Source organism: Psammomys obesus, unplaced genomic scaffold (assembly GCF_907164565.1).
Source record: "Psammomys obesus unplaced genomic scaffold, mPsaObe1.curated_primary_1811, whole genome shotgun sequence".
Taxonomy (NCBI): Eukaryota; Metazoa; Chordata; class Mammalia; order Rodentia; family Muridae; genus Psammomys; species Psammomys obesus.
This window is the reverse complement of record NW_026585580.1, coordinates 20,260,832-20,287,356: the sequence shown is the minus strand read 5'-3', so window position 1 is coordinate 20,287,356 and position 26,525 is coordinate 20,260,832. Positions and strand designations below refer to the sequence as shown.

Sequence of the window (26,525 nt, the reverse complement as noted above, 5' to 3'; positions counted from 1 at the left end):
ATTTATTATTAGAAGCCATGAGATCTGAGGAAGGTACAAAGTAGCCACAGCAGATTTTCATGAGAGGAAGCACTTAATATTTGGCTTTTCAGTGATTTCACATCACTGTGTACTGACTTGATTTGCATCTAATTTTGTGGTAATGCTGGTAAGATCAACTCAGTTATTTCAGAATAAAGTTTAAAATGATTTAATAACCACAACAAAACCATCCAAATAAGTGAAAAGACAAACCTCAACTTTGCTGTGTGCTGGCTAGTGTTTTGTCACCTCAACACAAGTTAGGTCAATTTGCCTCCAGCAGACAGGCCTGCGGGCAAGTCTGCGGGACATTTTCCTGATTAATAATGTGGGTGGGTGTCACTCACTGAGGACGATGTCACTCTTGGGAAGAACGTGAGTAAGCAGTGGCCTTCTGCAGCAATGGCTCTCAACCTGTGGATCATACCTCCTTTGGGGTTAAACAACCCTTTCAATCCTCAACAATTCAAACAATCCTTAAAGATTGCCCTAAGGCCATCAGAAAACATAGATACTTAAATTATGACTCATAACAGTAACAAAATTACAGTTATGAAGTAGCAATGAAAATAATTTTATGGCTGGGGGAGTCACCACAACCTGAGGAACTGTATTTAAAGGGCTGCAGTGTTAGGAAAGCTGAGAACCACAGCTCTAAAGCCTCTGATTCTGAATTTCTTTCAGTGATAGACTTACAAGCTGTACAGTGAAATTAACCCTTTCCTCCCAAGTTTCTTTTGGTCATGGTATTTTATTACAGCGATAGAAACCCTGAGACACTAATTGTAAGGATATTTGCACATGCTGACTATGTAAGATAAGAGTGCCTCTAGTTTTAATGTGGTCAGTACATCTTAAACCCTTTCACAGTCAAGGCTTTCCACCTGGCTTGCCAGGGCTCATTCTACCTATACTGCTGAGCCAGGGGGAATACATGTGTTATCTAAGCTTTCCAGGGACCATGAAGGAAGGCCATAGGTAGCAGATGCCAGGAGCATGCTGTGCTTAATGAAAGTTAGAGCTAGGCAAAATATTACCCAAAGAGACAGAGTCCTCACAGCATGAACCAAGCCCCTGTACCGAACATACATGACATAGGCTGACTTTAATTTTTTTTAGTTTTCTTAAAATTTTTTATTAATTACACTTTATTCACTTTGTATACCCCCTGTAGTTCCCTCCCTCCTCCCCTCCCAACTCCTCCCTTCTTCCCTCTTCTCCACACATGCCCCTCCCCAAGTCCACTGGAAGGGGAGGTCCTTTTTTCCTTCCTTCTGATCCTAGTCCATTAGGTCTCATCAGAAGTGGCTGCACTGTCTCCCTCTGTGGCCTAGTAAGGCTGCTCCCCCCTCAGGGGGAGGTGATCAAAGAGCAGGCCAATCAGTTCATGTCAGAGACAGTCCCTGTTCCCATTATTATGGAATCCACTTGGACACTGAACTGCCATGGGCTACATCTGTGCAGGGGTTCTGGGTTATCTCCATGCATGGTACTTGGTTGGATATCAGTCTCAGGAAAGACCCCTGTGCTCAGATTTTTTTGTTCTGAAACCTCGGTTTTAGTTGATTTTTGTCTCATCAACTGAGAGTCCTGAGGAAATAAAACAGCCTTCTCCCATCTTCACTCCCCGCCCCCACCTTCTTGAAAGTACAAACCACTGACGCCTGTTTGTGAAAGTGCTATCTATGTACAAGGAAGCTGAAAAGAAACTTTCATGGTTTGGGGCCTCCTGAGTTTGGTTGTGGGAGAGACAGCAAGTAGTAAAGAGATGGTCTGTAAACCATGCTCATAGGATCCATGAACCACTGGGATGACGCACAGTTTTTTGAGCCTACAGTGTCTTAGGTTTGATTGCCAGAGTTCTTATGAGCAACCTATGACAGTTGGTATCTACGGCCAGGAGGTTTCACTCACCAAGCAGCCTGTTTTCAGTAAGCTATCCAACTTGGTGGGGAGCAGCCCAGGTGCATTTCACTATGGCAAAGTATCTTGGAAAGTATCAAAGAAACCCCAATTGTGGCTTAGGGAATAGGACAGGCTCTTGAACACAATCCAATTTTATTCAAAGTTAAGTTTAAGTAAAAATGGACTCAGGCAAAATGTGGTTAGTTCCTTTGGTCCTACAGACACTGGACTATGCAGTAATGGTTTGTCGATGTTTCAGGGTAGCAGGAGTGGTATCTGAAAGGTCAGTGATCTTTTTATGGAAACCAAACCACCTTAGCCATAGCATAACCACCAAAGGTAGGTGAAGACAAGGTATTGCCCAGTGTCAATCTTGATACACATCTACTCACTACTCCACCAGTGTGGGCTTAAGAGAGTGACAAAGGGGCAGGGTCACATCTTCCAATGTTTGTATACCACTGCGTAATCTCCTGCACAGCAGTGGCTCTTAGGCTGGAGGAGACTTCAGGGACATTCTACTAGAGTACAGCTGTTCAAAGCACTGAGCTAGGTCAGCCATGACTACAAGAGTAAATTTAAATAAACAGCACCTTTGCTTCTGCCACTTTCTTTTCTGTCTTCTTAAGAAAGATTTCTGTGTATTCGTTTTTCAGTGCTCAGCCTGAAGCAAAGCACGAAGGATGGCTCTTCTGGCCCTTTGGACATCACATACCAGTGCAGAAGAGTCATTCGTGAAGACTCAAAGAACAGATACTAACAACAACTTTTGCCACAATTAGATCTGTAACCAAAACTGAATTTAACATAAAAAATCTTCCTTATGCTAAAACATTATTTATACAGTTATGACCAGAATTAATGTATGGGCATTTCCTCCATTAGAGTTAGGACCCATTATTAAAGTTAACTAAAAATTATGAGAAGTTTTTAGTACTAACTGTCACTGTGGTGGCAAATACAATAAAAGGGGTTCAGGGGAAGGTCCCTGTGGCCATGTGGCTTCTGGGCCTGAGGAAGCAGAGGAGCCTACCTAGCTAAGGACCAGGAGTATCCACAGTAGGAACTACAGGTTATCTGAAGTCATGAGCAGATGGGATTTGAGATGCTCCAAATGTGGAAGTCTGGGTTCTGCACAGAGAGCATGAGCAGAGGATACAGGTAAGGCTGGGGGATAAGGTGGAGCAGGTACATGGGCAGGAGGCTCCAGAGGTTGCTTAAAAACTATGGAGAGGGAGAATGGGCATGGGGCAGGCAGAGTTCTCCCCAAAGGCTGGCAGAACAACATGAGGCAAAGCAAAAGGCTTGTCAACTGGACATTCCCATCTCAGTACTTTGCTGGTAGAAAATCCTCTTTACCTGACACTGGGAAACCATCATTAGGAACATAAAGGAATTCTGAATTCTAAGCTACTATGCAGGCAAGGCACCAAAGGCAGCACCCCCTGATGCCTTCCCTGCTTTTTCACGTATAAAAAAATCCCACCTCATCCCAAGACCTCAGTCACTGTCACTGGCTCATGTGGTGTCCTTATGCTCTACAGAGGCAAGAGTACATACCCTCTAAAGGCCAGAATGTGTAAATCCAAGGAGACTGACAGTGAACTTATCCAGGAACTATTTTCCTCCATGTCAATTCCAGCTTTGAAAATGAAAACCAACATCTTCTCCACATGCTGAGTTGATCACAAAAATCCCTTTGTGGTTCATTGTAGTTGTGTGGCAAGACGTCCTGGACATATAAGGTGCAGTGACAATGTCCAAGGAAAATAAGTACAAGGTACCCCTTTTCTACAGAAGGGGGGTTTACCCCAAAGATCTGCTGAGCTTCTAGGTTTGTCAAGAGCATTAAACACAGCAATGGAGCACCCTGTGAGGAAGCTATCCTGTATGTACTTCTTCCCTGTACATTTTTAGGGTCACTTATCCATCAAAACTGCACATGCTAAATTAGTGAACTCCACTTTCCTATCTCACCATGGCCATTTCATACACATTACCAGCCCTTCTAAACCACTGCTGATGAGCCTTAGCAGGTCAACCCCCTTCCTTAGCATATACTTCACAGCCTTGTCCTTAAGCTCTTCCTTCTCAAAATCTTACTGAGTGTCTATGAGGGTGGGAAGGTGCAGCCAACAAGAAGTTCCACTAATTCTTGACTTGGACCCTCTTTCTTCTCTCCTGACTGTGGAACTGATGGTGATCTCTTTCTATGCATGTGTGCCTTAGAATGAATCACTATATTGAGCCATAAAAACTTCCAAGTTCAGATCTGAATGCTACGGACAGGAAGAAAAAGGGAGGTTTGTGAGCTGGCTGAGAGTTGTCACCACTTGACTTCTCTGTGCCCTCTTCTACTAGGCAGCTGCAACAAGAGCCAGCTCGGGGAAAGAGGTGTTGGGGAAAAGGGTTCTCCCCATAATCACACAGTTCCTTATGCACAGGGCTCTGAACTTGAATGTCTACTTCCAGCACACATGGAAGTATGTTCTTTTGTTAGCAGGCAGGTAAGTAATGTGTCTAGACATTTATACTTGGGAAAAATAATTTAGAGAAATTTTTAAACAAATGCAAATGTCAAATAGTAACACAGAAGCCAATGAAAATACCTTAATTTCTCATTACAATTTTCAAATGAAAATACATATTCAGCACCTCCCAACACATACACTCAATCCAAGAGGATGAATATTTTGAATACGTAAAAAAGTGTATGAAATGTGGCACAGACTACATATGACATTTTTCAGTACGAATGCAAGTGTCAAACCACCAGCAAAAGCTGAACACACGCCTTAGCGCTCTAAGACTGTATTCAATCCAGAAAAGTTAAACATTTCAAATTAAAATAAGTAAATGGTCTTGGGGAACACACAGGCAAAGGCCACTCCTGCAGGACTGTGCAAGTCACATTTGGAATACACCTCTTATGTTGCCTCGCTTTTGGCTTTGGGAATTCCACAGCACATCTTTTGTTCTCCATCATCATTTGTAGCAGATACAGATGGTGAGGAGGGCAGTGCCAATAGCTGGGGAAAGCCCTGGCTTTAAGTGACAGGCACACAGCAAGAACCCATGTGGCAGTTGACTAGGGGTTTACTGTGATCAAGGGTTTTGAATGGTTAATGCTACAGTTAGAGTCAGAGGTAGACAAACTAGAGAAAGGCAGAGGCAAGTCTTTCTCAACTGAGGTCTCCTACAGCTGCATGAATTTGTTTCCTACAGTCACACTCAGGGGCAGATGCCACCTTCCTTCTGCTCACAGGGTCAGAAGCAGCTTATACACCAGAAAGTTCAGAAATAATCAGAGAGAAGCTGCTCAACCTACACATAAAAGGCTTGAGTGTTGGGAGAAGAAAGGCATCATTTCTTCTTGTTCAGGGTAGCTGGACAATACTACTTGCTATTCTGGGTGAAGCAGACAGAGTGATCAATGCTGGGTCCTCCAGGGACCTGGGCTCCTGCCTCCAAGCCCTCGGCCAGCGAGGCCTACAGTCAACTATGCCCACCTGGGACATAAGGACTTTGCTCCTTGCTTTGTCTAATCCTCAACGGTCTGGTTTTCAGAGCAAAGTGAAAGTGACAAAGCAGCATAGTGATCTAGAGGTATATTCTAAAAATCAACATAAAGCCCATAAATTATCTACATAGGAAAAAAAAACCCAACATATAAAAGCAACAGTGGATCTCGAAGTCCTTTTGAGGGCCACATAGCTAACTCTTGTCAATGCTATATTTCAACTTAGCATACTAGGTTAGATATTATAGATCTAATCAAGTTAAATTTGTAGCAAGGCAATAACCACATGCTACTACTAACTACTCACAAACACCCACTTGTAAATTTTAGAAGTCAACCAGTTAACAGCTGTGTTTCCTAAAACAATCAAACGAACAAACACACAAATTTCCTCCAAATAGCCATTACCCTGGCCGTATGTCCTTGAAGAAACACAGGTGGTGTCGCCTCAAAATTTCCAATAACTACCTGCAAAGTGGGTTCCACAGCTGGAGAGAACAGCAATGGCTTGTGCGCAACTGCAGAACCTGTGAATTCAGAAGCAGCAGAGAAACAACAACAGCCTAGAGGGCCAACCTCTAGGCCAATGGTTCTGAAACTTCCTAGTGCTTTAATGCACTTTAATTCAGTTTTTCATGTTGTGGTGATCCCCAACCTTTAAACTGTTTTCATTGCTACTTCACAACCATACTTTTGCTACTGTTTTGTTTTGCTACTGTTATGAATCATAATGTAAATATCTGATATGCAGGATGGCCTTAGGGAGGTTGTTCGACACTTCCCTCCAAGGGGCCACAGACCACAGGTTGAGAACCACTGATCCAGGCAAAAGGTAACACAAGTGATCACCTTGGCTGACAGATAAAAAAGTACCCAGCAGCAACTGTACTGTCTGAGCCCACTAAGTAGACCCTGGCTCTCTGTGAACCAAGGAGGAGCCTTTGGATGCCCACCTACCCTCTCCATAGCACCAACAGTGAACACAAGGCCAGGCCCAGAGGAAAGCAAGAACCAGCAGAAGTTCAGGGTGGTGGTGGTGGTGATGGTGGTGGAGGTGGCAGTGGCGGCGATGGTGGAGGTGGTGTTGGTGGGGTCCCAGCAGTCATTATGGCGGCATGGTGCCAGTTAGCAATGCCCTAAGGAGCCTTGGCCACCAAGGAACACATCAGTAGAGAAAAGGACCATTTCAGACATATGGAGAAAAGCTAACAACAAATGTAAGCCATATGGGGAAACATGGTAAAATGGTTTTACTTATTCTAGGGCATTTTTAGTTTATGTCCCTCTGTTCCACTGTTGAATTAACTCTTTTGCTCAGAGGGGGAGCTCTTTAGAAAGTTGCCACATGGTGAGACTATAAGAAACAATCAACATGTTAGCTATCCAGAAAGACAGTCAATCTTCAGGATCCCCAGGATCCGCCATGGTTACCAATATCGTGTCCGCTTGCATCCCTTCTATAATATGGCAGAGTATTTGCATAGAACAGAACATGTGCACATCCTCCCACATAGTGTAAGTCAAGAATTACCCACTAAATATAATAAGTGCTATGTAGCTTATATACTGTATTGTATGAATAATGACAAGAACAGAGACCTACATATACTCATGCAAACACAACAGTACTTCTGATAATTTTCACAACTGGCTACTACAGACCAGTGGGCAGAGCAACACGGTTCTCACACTCTACTGTTAGCTCCACACCTGCTTCTCCAAGTTTTCTGAGGTACACACCCTTCCCACACCTCATGATCTCTCTTAGCTTCTGTCCTATTAGGTTTTTTTTTTTTTCAACAAAACAATCTGTCTTTATTTTCTAATTATCCTCCCACTAATCTGCTCTAAGTTGTTTTACATTTTTGGTTCTAAATACTTGGAAGTGTATGACTTACAAAAACAAATTTGAATTTATTCTGAGTGTCTGGCAGCCAGCACTATAGAAGCTTCCATAGTATTCCAGGAGTAATACATATGACAGCCTGTTTCTATTGTGAACAATCTGGTGAGATAGAGTTGTAATGGATTCTAAATTACAATGAATTATTTTTAATTCATGCTTGCACAATGGTAGATATTACACCACAAAGAGGGTAAAGTCATGACAAACAGACTTTGAGAAGCTGGACATATGAGATGGAATTGAGATCTTGCTTTTTAATGTTATAATACAAGTTTTCCAGGGTGGATTGGGTTTTGTCCTGTTCTTCACTGAAGCAGCACCACAGAGTGACTTGGCTAGGAAGCATGTTCCATGGCTTCCTAGCAGCATTGTTCTCATTCCTAAAGAACAGTCAGTACAGAAAAGCCCAGGACTTCTATAACAAATGCACTGCGTAGATCAACATCTCCCTTAACAGAACAAAAAAAGTACTCAAAATTCTAAGCACCCCAAAAGAACCAAGAAGTACAAGTACTGTAAAAAAAACTGAAATGCTCTGGCCATTGTCAGAAACCCTACAGAAAGAGTCCATGTGCTTTGCACTAACTCCAATGAGAACTGTGGGCCATCCAAGCAACCTAACTGAAATGCACACACACACCAAAATATTAGATATATATGCTAACTGTTTTTTTCAGAGCCAAGAGACCCCAGGGGATGTGCTTTCTTCCTTTTTTTCTTTTTTTTACATTTTTTATTAAAATATAATTAGATCACTCTCTCTTTCCCTTTTCTCTCAACCCTTCCCATGTTCTGTCCATTTTAAATTGATAGCCTCTTTCTCTTTGCCCATAAATATATACATATATATGTACATATATACAATCTGCTAATTTTCATTGTTTGTGTGTATATGGATTCAGGGCTAAATGCTCTATATTAGAGACCATCACAGAAAATGACAGACACAATGCAAAGACCAATGGACTGCATGGAGCACAGCCCCAACTGATTCATTGGCAGCACAGCTCTTGCAAAAAAAAAAAAAAAAAAAAAAAGGCTCAAGAAACACCACAGAAAAGAGGGTGGAAAGACTGTAAGGGCTGGAATACAGGGATGTCTGCTGCAAGACTGCCTTTCTTAGAAATGGCTACACTAACAAGCTACATGAATAATGACAATATCAATAGGCATACTAACTCAAAAGGGATTATAATTATAAGGCTTACCTGTTCACAGACACCAGTATCATGCTGAGAACTGTGAAGGGCAAGGATGGCTGGAAATAGTATACACGTCCACCAATACAAGACCCATGATGTCAGAATACAAATCAACTTATAAGAATGTGTGTTCCTGGGGTACTCAGCTTATGAATCATTTGAATGAATGCCTTACTTGCACGCCTGACATTAAAGAAGTGGGCACAGTTATTAAGTGAATATTTTGGGCCAGAGCCAATATCTGCTGAAATAGCTGCTTGCTAACACTTGAGGGGCTACAGTTAAGGCTAGCAAATCAAAACAACTTTGTGGGTGCAGCAAGGGAGAAACCAAGGCCCTAGTATGAACAGCCTACAGGAATCAATAGGGCAGCTCACTACTTTCCCCATGGGGTTCCCCCAAGAGACTGAAGAATGGTAGAGAGTGAGGTCAGGCTTCATTGGATTTGAATTTCAACCTCATGACTTACTGTGTGTTCTTGGGCATAACAGTGACTCTTGAGGCCCAATATTTTCCTGAAAAATAAGGATGCTCCCTTTCCTCTTATGGATAAGGCAAAGATTAAGTGAAGTTTCAGACCCATGGAAGGGTGACAGTGGTTTACTGGTGCAAAAACAGGCCTTGCTGACCATTCCCTGAAAACACATTGAGGTTAGCTGGGGCCTGACCTAGGTTTTCTGCTGTGTGAGCTTTCTGCTGGGCTTCGGAGAGGGAGGAGAGAGAGTCCACACCCTTGTACCACCTGCACACTATCATAAAGTTCTTTAGACCTTTTTGCCAGGGAATGAAGCGGTAACGGCTTTTAAGTAACAGGATGTGGTCTTTTGTTACCCCTCCCTGGCAATATTCTATTGGTGTTAACTGTTCAGTCACCTGCAAAGATAGAGGGAGCAGGTGCCCATCAAGTGCTCACAAGGTTTTAACAAAGCTCAGAAGTTCTGCATTCTGCAGGCCAAAACCATGTCCAGAGAGGAAAAAAATATATATACTAAAGAAGACTGGATATTGAAGGCCAGTCATCAAAAAAAGAAAATGATCAAAAGGCTGGCTTGAGGTACTTATGTTCCATCTCATAAGTATCAGGTCTCCGCTGTAGTCACCAGATAAAAATGATTTACGTGATTCTAAAATCTGAAATTCACAGGAACAAAGCAACTCTGTCTCACAACTCAGCCTCCAGAACTACGTACAGTGACACATTCTGGGTAGAAACAGTAGTGTACATGTGGAGGCCAGAGGAAGACGTTGGGCACCTTACACGACCACTTACTGCCTTGTTCTCTTCAGACGGGGTCTCTCACTGAACTTGGAGCTAGGCTATTGGCCAGCAAGCCCCAGCTCCTCCCCACCCTACCTCCTATCCCACCAATGCTAGGGTTACGTACATACTTACAATCATGCCTGGCATTTTACATGGGCCCTGGGGCTTAAAACTCAGGTACTAAAGCAAGTATTCTTACCAGGTAAGCCATTTCCTTCTCTCTCTTTTGAAACAGAGCCTTGTGAAGTTTAAGCTGGCCTCAAACTCGGTATGTTTCCAAGGAACTTCTGATCTACCTGCCTCTGACTCCCAAGTAGCAGGACTGCAAGTATGTGCCACCAAACCTAGATAATACATTTCATTTTCCTTAAAAAGCAACCAGTGTGAGGTACTCTGTTCTAGCAGCAACAAAAACATAGATTGTGAGCTCCCCAAACTTAATAGTCATGCAGGAGTGTATCATTTGTCATTTCTTCCAAGCACCTGCTCTCCACTCAATTCATACAGGTCTTACCCTCTCCAGGCTGAGTTTTTCTTTCAGTTTCCCCATTTCTCTTTGTCATTCTGCTGCTCCTTCTGGTTCAGAATCCCCAAGTTATGAAGGTCTGATGCTTCTGTGTTCCATATTGAGGCACCAAGGTTGGAAGAGTCACTTCAAAGCAACACTATCTTCCCCATGCTCACTACTGAGCCCAAGGCTTGGAGAGTCATCTTTGTGTCATGTTGAGACCCTGTTCCCAGCCTCTGAAAATAGATATATTCCTCTACAGTCCCAGCATGAAAACTAGGGTCAGGACACCTACCATCCATATAACAGTCATCTCTATTAGCAAAGTGGGAATCCTCCAAGCCTTCTGTCCTGGGACCCTGTATAGGCTGCTCTGAACACTGACTCATTCCAGTCCTCTGGCTTATAGGTCCTTCCATATCTAGACCTTATAGCCAGCTGTTGTTCAGGTTCCCTATGACCTGGCTAAAACCCCATCTCAAGATTTAACCCAGCCCAGAGTCATTCCTTTTTAATTTTCTTGAAAAATTCTTTTGCACATGTATGGAGGTAAGAGGTTGCTTTCCTCAATAACTCTCCACTATATTTAGTGAGCAGGGTCTCTCACTAAACTTGCAGTTAATCAATTCAAATAGTCTAGCTAGGCAGCTTGGCCCTGGATTACAAATGGGCTCTCATGCCCACCTGCTTTTTATGTGGGTGCTATAAATACAGATTCTGGTCCCCATATTTGGCAAGTACTTGGTATTCTAAGACTCTAGAACAGTGGTTCTCAACCTGTGGTTCATAACTTCTTTAGGGGTCAAACAACCCTTTCATAGGGACCGAATATCAAATATCCTGCATATCAAATATCTGAATTATGATTCATAAAATTAGGAAAATTACAGTTATGAAGTAGCAACAAAGTAATTTTATGGTTGGGTCAAGAAACTATGTTAGTTTCTTGTTCACAATACAAGAAATTATGTTAAAGTGTTGCAGCATTAGGAAGGTTGAGAGCTGCTCTGGAGTCTTCCTCCTCCTAACAACTACACCACAGGAGGCTGCCAAGCTGTGCAATTCAGCCCTAATATCCAATAGTCCAGGCAGAGACAATGCTACGGCTTAGATGAGGATCACCAAGACATATCCCAATTATATACGCCTCAAACAGCTGAAGTTCAGGCCTTGACTTCAAATCCAACCAGATGAAGTAGCATCTGATCAGGCACTCTGTTTCATCTGAACATATCATATCATATCATGCATTTACACTGTCATCCTTACTATAAAAAACATCTGTTTTTTTTATTTTGTGAAGTGACTTGTAGGAAATACAGTGGCTTAGAAGAGAAGTCCAAAGGTCATGCCCCTCCCAGTCCATCTCCATGAGAGCCAGGCTGCTGAATTCATCTCCCAGAACCAAACAGTTACAAACAGCTATGTCTTACTGAGACTTGTGAGAACATTTACAATCACAATAGGAGATATTGTTCTGATGCCTAAATGAAAACTTAATAGTCTTCTCATACATGGGAACTGAGATAGAAGCTGGGAGCCTACTGCTGACCCCATATTTGTAATAACTAGAAAGAGAAAGAGAGACTAAAAAACAGCCTGGTTAGGTACAGCAAACACCAGGCATTCCTTGCTCTTATCTTAGAGACACAGAGGAAGTTCCAAATCAGGCAGGGTATCATTTTGATGAGGAATCAGAAGAATGCATGGGTTCCTGCAGTTTTCCCATGTCTCACATTCAATCACAGTCCATGCTCATAACATTGTCTGGTCTCGGAGAGGCTAATTCCAAACTGAAGTCACTACATTGCTGCAAATGCTCCTACAGAGCTTGGGGCTTGTGTCATAGGATCCCTTTGACCATGAGATGCCATTAGTCCTAGGATAGTCTCTAAAGAACTCCCTAAGTGGGTCTGTACACTCTTAATGCACAGCAAGCAACAGAAACCCTGTTTCCAGGGCCCATTTGAGACTAAGCTGCTGAGAGCACATTTCATCACCCCAATACTACAAACAATGACATCCCTCAAACTGGGGAATTTACATTTATTCATTATTATCATCTAACCTGGGACCTCACTGAAGTTGTGCTAATTAGGTCCTAGTCAGACTGTTCTCCAGCATTCCATAATGCTAACTTGGAGATGGTTCCTAATCTATTGCACAGGGAGGTCTGCCACGTTAAGACCAAACCTGTCCATATCTCTTCAACATAGTGCTGGACGTCCTTGCTAGAGCACTAAGACAGTCGAGGGAGATCAAGGGGATACAGATGGGAAAGGAAGAAGTCAAAGTATCGCTATTTGCAGAAGATATGATAGTATACCTGAGTGACCCCAAAAACTCTACCTGGAACTCCTACAGCTGATAAACACCTTCAGCAAAGTGGCCGGATACAAAATTAACTCAAAAAAATCAGTAGCCCTCCTGTATACAAAAGACAAAAGGGCTGAGAAAGAAAGTAGGGAAACAACACCCTTCACAATAGCCACAAATGTCATAAAGTACCTTGGTGTAACCCTAACCAAGCAAGTCAAAGACTTGTATGAAAAAAATTTCAAGTCTCTGAAGAAAGAATTAGAAGACGATATCAGAAAATGGAAAGATCTCCCATGCTCATGGCTTGGCAGGATTAACATAGTAAAAATGGCCATCTTACCAAAAGCAATCTACAGATTTAATGCAATTCCCATCAAATTGCCAACACAATTCTTTACAGATCTGGAAAGAAAAATTCTCAACTTCATATGGAATAACAAGAAACCCAGAATTGCTAAAACAATCCTCTACAATAAAAGATCTTCTTTTATTGTATCTCCATCCCTGATCTCAAGCTGTACTATAGAGCAATAGTTATAAAAACTGCATGGTACTGGCATAGAAACAGAATAGTGGATCAATGGAATCGAACAGAAGACCCAGAAATAAACCCATACACTTATGGACACCTGATTTTTTACAAAGATGCCAAAACCATACAAAGGAAAAAAGACAGCAAATGGTGCTGGTTCAACTGGATGTCTACATGTAGAAAAATGCAAATAGATCCATACTTATCACGCTGCACAAAACTAAAGTCCAAGTGGATCAAAGACCTCAACATAAAACCAGACACATTAAATCGGCTAGAAAAAAAAAGTGGGGAATACCCTAGAACTCTTCCTGAACAGAACACCAACAGCACAGGCTCTAAGAGCAACAATCAATAAATGGGACTTCATGAAACTGAAAAGCTTCTGTAAAGCAAAGGACACCGTCATCCAAACAAAGCGACTGCCTACAGATTGGGAAAGAATCTTCACCAACCCTTTATCTGACAGAGGACTCATATCCAGTATATATAAAGAACCAATGAAGCTGAAAAGCAGCAAACCAAGTAATCCACTTAAAAAATGGGGAACAGAGCTAAACAGAGAACTCTCTGTAGAGGAATATCGAATGGCAGAGAAGCATTTAAAGAAATGCTCAACCTCATTAGCCATTAGGAAAATGCAAATCAAAACAACCCTGAGATCTCACCTTACACCCATCAGAATGGCCAAGATGAAAAACTCAAGTGACAACACATGCTGGAGAGGTTGTGGAGAAAGGGGAACCCTCCTCCACTGCTGGTGGGAATGTAAACTTGTACAACCACTCTGGAAATCAATCTGGCGCTTTCTCAGACAACGAGGAATAGTGCTTCCTCAAGATCTAGCCATACCACTCCTAGGCATATATCCAAAAGAGGCTCAAGTACACAATAAGGACATTTGCTCAACCATGTTTGTAGCAGCTTTATTTGTAATAGCCAGAAGCTGGAAACAGCCCAGATACCCCTCAACTGAAGAATGGATGCAGAAATTGTGGTACATCTATACAATGGAGTATTACTCTGCAATGAAAAATAAGGAAATCATGAAATTTGCAGGTAAATGGTGGGACCTGGAAAGGATCATCCTGAGTGAGTTGTCCTAGAAGCAAAAAGACACACACGGTATATACTCACTCATATAAACATACAACAGAGGATAAACCTGCTAAAATCTGTACATCCAAACAAACTAAGCAAAAGAGAGGACCCTAACTAAAATTCTCAATCCCCATCCTGAAAGGCATAGAGGATGGACATCAGACGAAGAAGAAAACAGGAAACAATCTAGGAACCTGCTACAGAGGGCCTCTGAAAGCCAGAAGAAGAAACAGGAAACAACCTTGAAACCGGCCACAGAGGGCCTCTGAAAGCCTCTGCCCTGCAGACTATCAAAGCAGATGCTGAGCCTGATGGCCAACTGATGGGCAGAGTGAATGGAATTTTATGTAAGAAGTGGGAAATAGCAAGAGCTGGAGAGGACAGGAACTCCACAAGGAGAGCAATAGAACAAGAAAATTTGAACACAGGAAACTTCCCAGAGACTCATACTCCAACCAAGGACTATTCATGGAGATAACCTAGAACCCCTGGCAGTTCAGTGTCCAAATGGGTTACATAGTAATGGGAAGAGGAACTGCCTCTGACATAATCTGATTGGCCTGCTCTTTGATCACCTCCCCCTGAGGGAGGAGCAGCCTTGCCAGGCCACAGAAGATGACAATGCAGCCACTTCTGATGAGAACTGATAGACTAAGATCAGAAAGAAGGAGAGGAGGACCTCCCCTATCAGTGGACTTGGGGAGGGGCATGCATGCAGAAAGGGAAGGGAGGGTGGGATTGGGAGGGGAGGAGGGAGAGGCTTATGGGGGGGATACAAAATGAATAAAGTATAATTAATAAAAGTTAAATAAAAAAAAACCTGATAGAGGTGTGAAATTCATTGATAAGTATAATGCAATTTCTCTTCCTTAACAGAGGCATTATATTTTTATTGTCCTCTAAGAACTCACTGTAAAATTTACTTTTCAATGTATACATTCTTGTTCTTGTCTGCCAGAGGGCTCACAGAGCAGGCTGGATCCTCTGATAGTGAAATATCCTATGACCTGAGGGCTCCTATACAGGAACTTGGTGAAAGCAAAGAAAACATGCACCACCCCATGAGGCAAGCATCCAGATATCACTAACCTCAGTGCATCTGCAGGCATGGGGACAGGTTTCAACCTCTCTTGCCAGCCTACCCTTGGATCCGTCCATGGGCCCTGCTCTAAGGCCTCCCCAGTCTCCTGTTTTGGTCTGAATCATGGCATGTATGTTTCTTGACCTCTGCCTTTCTTCATCCTCAGTTTCCTCTCATTCCCTGCAAAGGCTATAATGCTTCTGCTCAATTCTTCTACTGTTCATAATCACCTAGAAAAGACTCAACTCCTTTGGAACTGTGGTGGGTTCTAGCTAGAATCAGAATGGAAACAATAGCTGCACTGGAGGCCCTGGAGGAGAAATCTCTGAGAATTATCTCCCAGGGAGAAGTGTCTTCACTTTATTTATCTAGGCTTTCAATGTCTACCCTACAGTAGTTATACAGATCAAGTTGCATGTCAAGGCCAGAAAGCAGCTTGGGCTGACTCACTGCTAAGCTCAGAGCTATGTGAGGACACTATCAGCAGAATCAGCTCCTGTCAATCAATCACTCCTTGTTCTGTATGGGAACATGTCCTTGACTGTTCATGACCAGGAGTTGAACATGAAAGGAGACTGAGTAGATAAATGTTTTCCCCTCACAAAAGAAAATATAAGATTGTTTTACTCAACTACAAATTATTAAAAGAAAAGAACACTTTTAATACTTTCAAGAGATGTTTTTGTCAAATATATTGTTGCTTTTAAGTGGCTCTAAGAAAATAATGTGTGTGACAAGACTTCAGTTTGCAACCAAGTTCAGCAGAGCCAAGGCACACAGAGCCACTGTTTCCTCCCTCATAGATAGAAGCTCTAGTTCATAGCACTGTGCCTCTGTGGGTAAAGCCTGTGCAATTTACTTCAAACAAGGCATGAACTATGGGACTGCTACCATGGTCCTCAGATTTGGGTTGATTCCCACAGAAGTATAAATTCCAGATAAATGACACCTTTCAGTTACAAGATGGCTAAGGGATGCAATGTAGGTCAATACTGTTTGGATCCCTCCACACAGCAGGACACTTTCCATTCCTCACATGCAGTCTAAAATGCATGATCTAACTCTGAGGACACGTCACAATCTGTAACTAAACAGGAAGCCATAAACATTTAGTCTCTGAGGTTTATATTAAAACAGATTTCTGGGAGACAGGGAAACTACAGAAAGCACTCTCACCTATCTGTGGCCTACAAACTGGTAGAAGACAGGCTGTGGAGAGAGAAGCTATTACATACGGAGATCAGTAGTGAAAGTGCCTCCCCTTCTAGATACTGCTTTAATAGGAAGCCTGTGCTCAGATAACAAGGTCCCTCTTTGTGCAACGGCAGTGGTGATCATGACAGATATATCAAGACAAACAGTGATACAAATACTAAAAATGAGCTCTAAGACAGTGAAGTGACTCAATGGACAAGGGTGCTTGCCAAAAATCTAAAGACCCAATGAGTTCAATCCCTGAGACTTACATAGTAAAAAGAAGGAACACCCGCCATGGGTTGTCTTATGACTCATACATATGTGTTGTAGCGCATGTGTCCCCATTTTATGCACATATAAAATATAGAAAAAATAAATGGGGCCACTTCTCCCTGACCACCAAAAGCCCTTAGGTATGAAAATCAACTCCTGGTAATAAATATGGATATCTAAAACATTTATAAAAATACAGTTTTATCTGTATTTTTGTCATCTTTTATGCTTAATGGAAATGTTTCCAAAGAACACATAGCTGAAATTAAGACGGAAGTTCACAGAAGAGCTGTCACTCACTGGGAGATTTGTTCTGCTTGGCATAGCCCTGGAGGGCAGAGGCAGAGCCAAGGGGAGGAAGTTTGAGAAATGTAAAATTTTGATTCTATTTAAGGAAGCACTTTCTAACAATCTGTGTTCTCCAAAAATGGAATTGGCCTTCTCTAGCAGTCTAAGCATTCCAGCAGGGCTAGGTGGCAGTCTGTTGGGGACGGGGAACAGGCCCAGCACTAGGGTGGGGATGTGCTGGTTTGCACTGTTACTTAGACGTATGAAACAAGATGAAATGATCACACTTGGGAGAAATATGAACACATTGGGCAAAGAAGAGGCCTGGAGCTCCAACCTAAGGCTTTATCTTTCCTCCTAAGAAAGTCAACAGGCAGCCACTTGGGGAGTGCTTCATGACCTCAAGGGTCTTACTTGTTCTACTTCCAAGTCAAGTGCATTTTGTGGTTTATAGTATTCTAAAAACAAAACAAAACAAAACAAAAAACAAAAAATTTAAGACAAAAGATGCCGACACTGTTCAACATTACTACAGAGGGTATGTCCTTAGGAGGTTGGAAAATTCGCCCAGGACTCTCAGAACAACACTAAAGCACTGACCCATTCACTGCTTTATTTAGCATACTTAAAATTATGAGTCCTAAGAATAGGACAGGGACAATTTCTTTCTAGAGACATTCTCAAGCAAAGAAAAAGAATACCCAGGGGTGAGAGTTTAGTGGAAAAAGACCTAGAATGCTAATAACAAACGGAATTCTCCAGCAGTCTCAGAGTTTATATTAGCCAGACATCTTGAGAAAACTCCAACCACCACACAAAATACCTCCCAATGATGAACTGAAGCTTCACCCACTGAGCAGTGAGTGCAGACCTTCATGGTTACACAAGAAAGAAGATGGGGACCCTGCCACAGTCAACACATTCAGTGTGATTTTCTTTTCATATTTCCCTCACCCTGTCCCCCCTCCAATGAAACTAATCTCTTCTAGTAACACACAGAAAGCCTACATATACTTAGCTTAGGTGAGGATGCTGGCCCACTTCCACAGCAAACCTGAAATGACAAGCTGGCATTGTTGCCTACAAAGAACTATGTATGTACTCATGGAGGCAACAACTGTAAGCTGCCAGCTCAGTTCAGTTGTCCTTCCAGAGCCCTCCCAACCATAATCTTAGTTTGTAGCAGGGACTATGGTTGGTGAATACAATGTGCACACTCGGCATGGCTGTAGTGATTTCCTGTCTGACTAGGTGCTAGTGGATTTGAATCTGTCTCCTTATCTGGGTTCCTGTGTTGAATTTAATCCCCACTGAGAGGTGGTAAGAAGGAAGAAACTGGCTCCTATCATAGTGCTTAGAGGTGGGGCCTTTGGATGATAGAAGGTGCATAAATACTGGTAGCTTTACAGAGGGAACACACACACCCATACAATTCTCTATCTCCTCTAGTCTCTTGCCATATGATACTGATACCACAATGAAAATTTTCCAGGAAGGCAAATTTCCACTTTGGACCTTAAGTGTAAGCCAAATTAACCCTTATTCTTTATAATAAACTGTAATTAAGAAAAATTAAAAAAAATAAAGTCATCCAAACTCAGGCAGTTTGTTACAGTGACAGAAAGTGAACAAATACACCAGAGGAAGAAAAGAGACACGAATGTGAAAAAACAGAGAATGTGATAACTGAACAGGGCTTATGGGCATTTGAGAGGCTTCTGATGTCATATTGCTAATCAACCTAGGTACACATCAACTAACTGCTTGAAACTGTGGGAAAAAATATCCTATCACCTATGATGGCGTGTTCACAGGAGCTAGTAAGAGAAAAGGGCTGGTGCCCTGACAGGAAAAGCTATGAACTTGTCATGATTCTAAGTCAGGGTTCTTTACAGTTTGGATACAAGGAGATAAGACAGTTGTGTAGGGTTCCATAGCACATAGAAGAGACAATTTACCCAAGCTTCCAAACTGTAAAAATTATCCAGAAAATGAAGGATAGCCTTTATCTTGATCTTACTATAAAACCCAAGTAGGAGGCTATCAACATTAGCACTTACCCCCAATTCCCCCCCAGCAGCTGACCAGCAATGCTGCCCCATGTTCTCAGCAGTGGTCTAGCCGTTCCAGGTGAAGTGTGGATACTCACCTAGTGTGTCCTTGAGGTTCTTCACCAGGGAGCCCTTCTTCAGGCTGTTCTTGCGCTCCACATAGTTGGAAGGCACGTAGCCCGTCCTGTTAGCGGCATTCCTCACCCGCCACCACGTCTTAGAGTCATCCAGCAGCCACAGTCGTTCGTTCTTTCTGATGTCAAGCTCTTGGTCCTGCTGGGCTGTATAGTCCCACTTGGCTATGACAATGACTTCTTCTGTCATCTTTCATGGAGTCCTTCTGCCAGCAAAACATTTAAAGAAGCTCATTAGTTACTGAAACACCTCGTCCTCTGGAGATTTGAAAAGTTAGTTAGTGACAACCTCTGTGGCCACACTGCCTCCAGTCTCCTGCAGTCCCCTGAAACCCTTGCCCTTAAGACGTCCTTCTTGTAAGCTCCAGTGCTGCTGAGAAATAGCATCTTGTAACCAAAGCCTGCAGCCCTTCTCCATGCACTAACTGTGCTGCACATTTTATCAAAGCCAGATGCAAACTTTTGGGGTAAAACCACTCAAAATAACAATCTTATAATTAAGGTGCTCATCTGACGAGTAACACCTGCCCCTTGCCGCTGACAGGCTTACACTCATGTTCTCAGCATATGCTGAGGGCTCTGAAGATGTTTAGTAAATACAACATGCCCAAACTACTCCCATAAACTCAAATTCAAATTAATTTACTACTACTGGAACATGGTACCCTGAGACTGAGAGTAGAGAAAGAAAATTTGTGAAAACACGGTTGAAATGTAAGCAAAGCCGAGGCAACAGCACTGTACCCATGTTAATTAGTTTTGACAATCCAATGTAATATGTTAACACTAGAGAAATTAGCTAAGGGCTAATAATTGTATAGAACATACTACACAAATAACTCTACAACTTTCCTGTAAATATGAATTTTTTCTTGAAAATTGATATCCATAAAAAGCACATTGTTAGATATGTAGGCCACTTTATTCACAACTGCCCAAATTGGGAAATAACAAAGATGTCAGTAGATGAACAGATAAACCAACTGTCTACCTGAGAGTGGAATATTTAAGTGCTGGGAAAAGAGAGGGAAGAAATGCAGATTTCTCCTAGAAGTGAAAGCAGGTAGTGAGGCCAGAAAGGCTGGGCATGTGGATTTGGACATGGGGGGAGGGGCATCCTTTGATCAAACTTTACTGAAGTCCCCAGAACCCTGCTCTCTGTAGCTTTTGTGTCCATCTCTGTTTCACCCAGGTGTAAGCAAAAATCCTCCACCCCTGATACTGATCAGGTTCCTTGCCTCCCACCATGCTGCAGGTGATGTTTGGTCACCTGGCCTCCTTCAGCAAGAATCCTGTTAGGTGGGCTCATCTAGGAACCTCCCCACTACATTTCTCCTCCTCTGGCTGTGAACTCCCACTTATCCTCATATGGGGAGTTGAACTCTGTCTTCCTGACTCTGCTGTAGGACCCCCTAACAGTCTGCCTTGCTGTCTCCTAACTAGGTTTTGAATAACAATTTCACTCTATGATATACGAGGAAAGACAAATATCTGTGGAGATACAGAACCAGTGGGAGGCGGGGAGCGGGTAGAAGCAAGAAATGCAGAAAGATGGTGAATGCATGTAATCATAATTGCAAATACATGTCAAGACACGTCTGTGATCAAAACACACGTTAAAACTACTCCAAAATACAGCTCATTAAAACAACAGCTATGACACAAATATAATGAAGTCAATCTGGGAAGTAATACATAGGAAAGAACACAACACATACTGGCACCACCTACTTCAGCAACTGCACCCTTCACAGGGAGAGGATGGACAAGTGTTCTTGCAGCAGGAAAATGAATATTCAGTCCCTCTACTGACTGGATGTGCCCCTCAATTATAGAAGGAACAATGATAAGACACTTGACAAAACCCCCTCTCTTCTCCTGACAAAGTTCTCTTGATCATACACCATGAGTTCAGAGTCACAGAGGAAACCCATGCCCTTGACCCATGGAGGCATGAATATGTAACATTCTACCATATTCAGGCATATAAGACTAATACATGTCTTCTCACTTATAAATTTCACAGTAGGGGATAAAAAAATCATCTGGAAAGAAGAAAATCCTTGTGAATCATGCATAAAATGTACATAATATCCAAGAGGGTGGAGTTTACACAAAGTTCTTCTCAAAGCTGAAGACAAATAGCTACCTGCAGTCAAAGGACGTCCAATGCATATCTTGTAGCTCACACATCTGATTTCTCTGTCAGATTAGACCTGAAAGTAATTAAGGTAGGCATCTCTTTTAAAGTAAAAAAACAGGAACAATAGCAGTAATAGAAATGAGGCTCAGAAGGAATTCCATTTAAATGCCAGGTTTGCTGCTGAATTATATAATTTCCAAAATGATTTTAAATAGAAACAGATCATTTAAATCAGTTGATATCTAGCCAGCCAAAGCGTCCCGCTGAATCCCTTCTGCATCAACAGTGGTCATGGAAGGGCTTGGGTGCATTTATTTCAGTGCATGCTGAAAGCATGAGGCTTGTAAAAACACAGCTTCCTGCTAAGCCACAGCACAGGGTATTGGAGAGACCAGAAACATGCAGCAGTTGCTAAGGAGTGCAGCAGGCACTGAGTGCAGCTATACAAGAGATAAAGTCACATGTACTTTCTGGGGGTCCAGGGGCCAGATGCCACCAATAGCCCCAGATGCCAGACATGGAGATGCAAAACTTGGTGTTTGTCTGGCTGGGCTTCAGTCTTGATTTGGTGGGATCTTTCCTTGCTATGCCCCAATTCTTATGCCTACTCTGTTACCATATATTGAAAGTATGTGACTTGTTCTTTTATTTTATAGGAGCTCATAGTTAAGATTTGTCTTGGGTCTTGGAAAAGACTTTGGATTTTTAACATTGTTGAAATAGGACTATGAAGCCACGAGCTACTGGGGCCAGGGGTAAAATATGACAATTTAAGTGGTGTGTTTGGATGCCAAGTTCATAAGGGGTGGTCTTCTGGTAGTTAGTTTAACCTGACTGGATTAAAAAGCTCTTAGGGCATTAATGAGGCACAGGGATATGTTGTACATGTTTATGAGGGTGTTTCCAGAGATGTTTAGTTGAGGAAAGATCTACCCTGAATATGGGTGGCTCCAATCCATGGGCTGGCATCCTGTACTGAATACCAAGAGAAAGGAGAACACAAGGAGAAAGGCAGCTGAGCCCCAGTATCCCCTCCCTCCTTCCTGGTCAGGCCACAAACCACACTGCTTCCAGAGTCCTGCCTCCCCTGACATGAAGAACTGTCTTCCTCTGAACTATAAAGCCAAATAAATCCTTTCTCCCTTTGTGGGAGATGGCACTTCTCAGGGGCCCTTCCTCTGCCAATCATATCATAACCTCCTGGAAAGAGCCAGGTAACAGGACACCTTCCTTTCTTCTCCTGTGTCCCCACCCCAAAATCCTTTTCAAGTAGTTTTTACAGGCTTTAGAATGGACCCATGAAACAAAACTGAGCACTAACTGATTCCTAAAGGTACTCCTTAGGTCAAATCTGTGAACACAACAAGAACAAAGGCAGAATGTTCTATCTAGGACCCAATTTTTAAAACTGTCTATTGGAAACCTAGAAGGAGCTGCATAAAGTATGAAGGTCACGAACCATTTGACAACAATAAAAGGTTTACGAATGTGCAACCACAATGCAATTCAGAATCAAGTAAGTAACAGCCTGAGGTGGTCCTCACCCTGCTGAATCACAAACCTCCCTGCGGCCTTGGCTCTGCATGTGCAATACACCACACAAACTTAACCAAGCTTCTAAACACCTCAGCTCAGATTCCAGACTGGACTGAGAATCCTCCTGTCTGAACAAAATCTTCTGCTTTTAAAGAAACAGAATGGTTTAATTATGGGGGAGAAGACATAACAGTCTCCTGCTGTGGGTTGTATCATGTTAGAATGTTTGGTTCTTAAATATGCTCAGTCGCCAACATAAGCTTCATAGAACAGTGTTGATAAACTAAGGCCTGGTAATTCCAACAGAATCTCCAACAATTTCAGACATGGTCCTATGTACATTTTTGATATTTCTGTATACTGTATGTGAAGCAGTGATTTCAGAATTGCTGATTATAAAATAAAAATATCAACTTTGAAAAATGTTAAAGATTATCTTCATCCTGCAAAACCAAATATTAAGTAGAGATTTAATTCCTCATGTAAAAATAAACAAACTCATCTCATTAGTGTGCAAACATGCTCTCCAGTGACATGAGGTTATAAACGGAAAAGTTTAAGAAGCCCTGATACAGGAAGTAAATTCTGATACTTGATGCTCATCCTAACCCTGAGAACGGCCACCATCTACTCTTGGCTGCATACTTGAGGACACTGGGAATCAGAGATGAAGCAGCTTGTGTAGCTACAAAGCAAGGATCTTCACCCAGGACTATAACTCCCAAATCTGTTGGGCAACACAAACTGGACTCCATGGGTCTTTGAAGAGGAGAAGGAGGCAGCGAGAGAGGAAGAGGAGGAGGAGAAGGAAGAAGAGGAGAGGAAGAAGAGGAAAAGGAGGAGGGAAACTCAGAAAAAGGAAAGAGAGGATGGAAAGGGTAGCCTGGGTATGTGTGAATATGATCCAAACACATGAAAAATCTCAAAGAAAAAATATTATTAAAAAAGAAATAACATTTAATGATTATTAAAGGTTTTAATAAAGATTAATATAACTACTGGAGGACTGCCAACCTAACATGAGAAAAAAAACACACAGTATATCACAAACAAAATTTAAAATATATACATAGGCAGGAGGGCAAAATGAGCCTAACACTTTACTGGCAAGATACTGACTTATTTAATACATCAGAAAAATTTCATCTGTGTGCATGTGTATACAGACATACCAGAGTGTGTATCTGTAAGCAAGATACTGACAGAGACTAAAACAGGGGGTGAAGGGTGCAAATTGAGACCAAACAGAGAAAGGTGTCATCCCAATGTCAGTTTTCAACAAATTCTGAATTATTCAAATCATGTAACAACTTCATGGAGTATCTCTGGAATTCCTTTCTTTTTACGCAATATATCATGCCTTGGGTGGTGGAGGATTACAACTGATCAACTCACCAAAACTCAACACAGGCTTTGCAAGATATGGTAAGCATATGTCCGCACTACAGAGTGCACCTAAGGATCTGTTGGATTACATGGCCACAGAAAGTAAGGTCACTAACTCTGCTCCTCTTCAGATGAGGAGATAACCCTGGATGATCCAGCAGGCTCTGGATAGCTACCAACATCCTTGCTAGTCTGAGGCAGGAAAGCCATACAGAGATTTAAAGATGCTATGCTGCAGCCAAGAAATGAAGCTGTCTTTAGACACTGGAAAAGACAGTTCTTCTAGAGCCTCCAGGAGTGTAGCCTTTTGTCACCTAGTGAGACTTATAAGAACTCTGACTTTAGAACCACAAGAGAAGTAGGGACACTGCTACTGTGGGCAGCAATTTAGGAGGCTGATCTCAGTGAGGAGTCTTTTTTTTTTTTTTTTTTTTTTTCTGAAAGGTGAGCTTCCTATGTTCTCACCCATTTATCGCAGTATTCCTGATTTTTGATGTTTTTCTATGAAAGCCCATTTGTATTAAAGAGACCGACTCACGAACAGGTCTTACAAACAACTAACACTTTTGATTAACTTCTCAAGTTGCATGTAGATGCACCTGGCAGATGCCAACTCATGTGACAGCATTCGGCAGGACCTGTAGTCTTCTGTAGAGAAACAGAAAGGCCAGTTGTGGCTTCTGTCACTAATTACAACTAATATACTTTAATCCTAAATAGGATACAATATGGAATCTATTCCAACTCTCACTCAGTTAATTAAGCTGTGACAACAGTCAAGGCCTTTCTAAAACATAAAAATACACCACAAATAAAAGAGAAAGACACAATAGACCTTTCCATGTACAGCCACAGAGGGGTGAGTGCCAGGCAGCACCTGCATGGTCAAAGGGTGCTTGGTGACAGTCAACTGAGCCCCATGTCACAGGGTTTCATAAGGATGAACATATCAAGTGTTCACAAGAACCTTTTGAAATACATGTTATATACAGATGCATCTAGAAATGATGAAATGGAGGCTCAGGAGTTCTCAGTAACTCATCAGTCCACAAAGTTAGAAGGCAGAGGGTCTGGAGTTCAGACTCACCAGAAGGTCCTTTCCACAAACCCAGGGCTTCGTTTACTCTTCTTACTCTCTGTTAGTGTAACTTGGAAGTAGAATTTTGCTGTTTTTCTAAAAAGCAAATCTGAAGGGGAAGATGGATGCTGATAAACAAGAGCCAAATTCAATTTTTCTTTTGATAAATGAATAGGTAGAATTACTTAGGGAGAAACACTAGGCCCTAATCTCCTGGGGGATGATTTAGGACAGGATTTGTGGTTTTAATATTTTATTAGAGAGAGGCTCCCTTCTCCCAGTGTTCCCACTGTGGTTAATATTGATAACAAGCTTATACCTAGGGAATTTCAAATTGCCCAGAGACCTTAAACAGAATATATTTCAAAAATAACTATAACTAGGTCACTATTAAAAACAGACAGTTAAAATACCAGTACTCTTAATTGCTGAGACATCTCCAGCCCCCTTTTATTGCATTCTTTAAAGGATTATTAACACATAATTATCTCAATAAAAAGTTTTATACTGTCAGTAAAAGTTCCAGTTGCACCTTCCTCCCTCATTATTTTAGTTTAAGTGAATGTCTTCCACTTTACATCTTTACAGTAAGATCAAGCTCCCCTCCTCCACCAGATGAAACAGTGAATAAGGAACTAATTACCTTAACAGGTGGGTCTGAAATGCCTGCTAATGTAGCAGTTCCAAGACTAAACCCAAGTCAACAGAACCCACAACTGCCTGGAAAGCTTTTCAGAGAAAACAGAATGTATGCCACTCACTTCAAAACCTGGCAAATGCTACTTCCACATAATTTACTACTCTGGCTACAAGCCTGCCCATCTTCCTAACCTTCTCCAATGCCCTCAATGGGCAGCTTAGACACCAAGAGAAGGCTGGGTGTTGGATGCTGTGTGCTGTCCAGACAGCAGTCAGTATAATCACTGCTAATTCAACACAGCTATTTTATGTAAACTGTGAGCAACACAGGTGTTAGAGCTCTGCCCTGACTGGAGGGCATCTCAATAACGGAGCAGAGTGAACTAAAAGTAACTAGGAATACCCATCTATGAACACGAACTAGATCAGCTTTGGTGAAACTTG

The 26,525-nt window shown here is 42.1% G+C and overlaps 1 protein-coding gene across 2 annotated transcripts in view; it reads right to left on the bottom strand.

Annotated features, from left to right (window-relative positions):
• The window catches only part of Nck2 (NCK adaptor protein 2), a 133,807-nt gene that overhangs the window by 19,129 nt on the left and 88,153 nt on the right, over positions 1 to 26,525 (bottom strand). Inside the window, exon 3 of one of the 2 annotated variants that reach the window (XM_055607793.1) lies at positions 19,264 to 19,502. In XM_055607793.1, coding sequence (XP_055463768.1) covers positions 19,264 to 19,489 — 226 coding nt within the window. In that variant the 5' untranslated portion in view covers positions 19,490 to 19,502. Of the gene's footprint in view, positions 1 to 19,263; positions 19,506 to 26,525 lie in introns of both variants that reach the window. The other variant, XM_055607786.1, reaches the window with a different exon arrangement.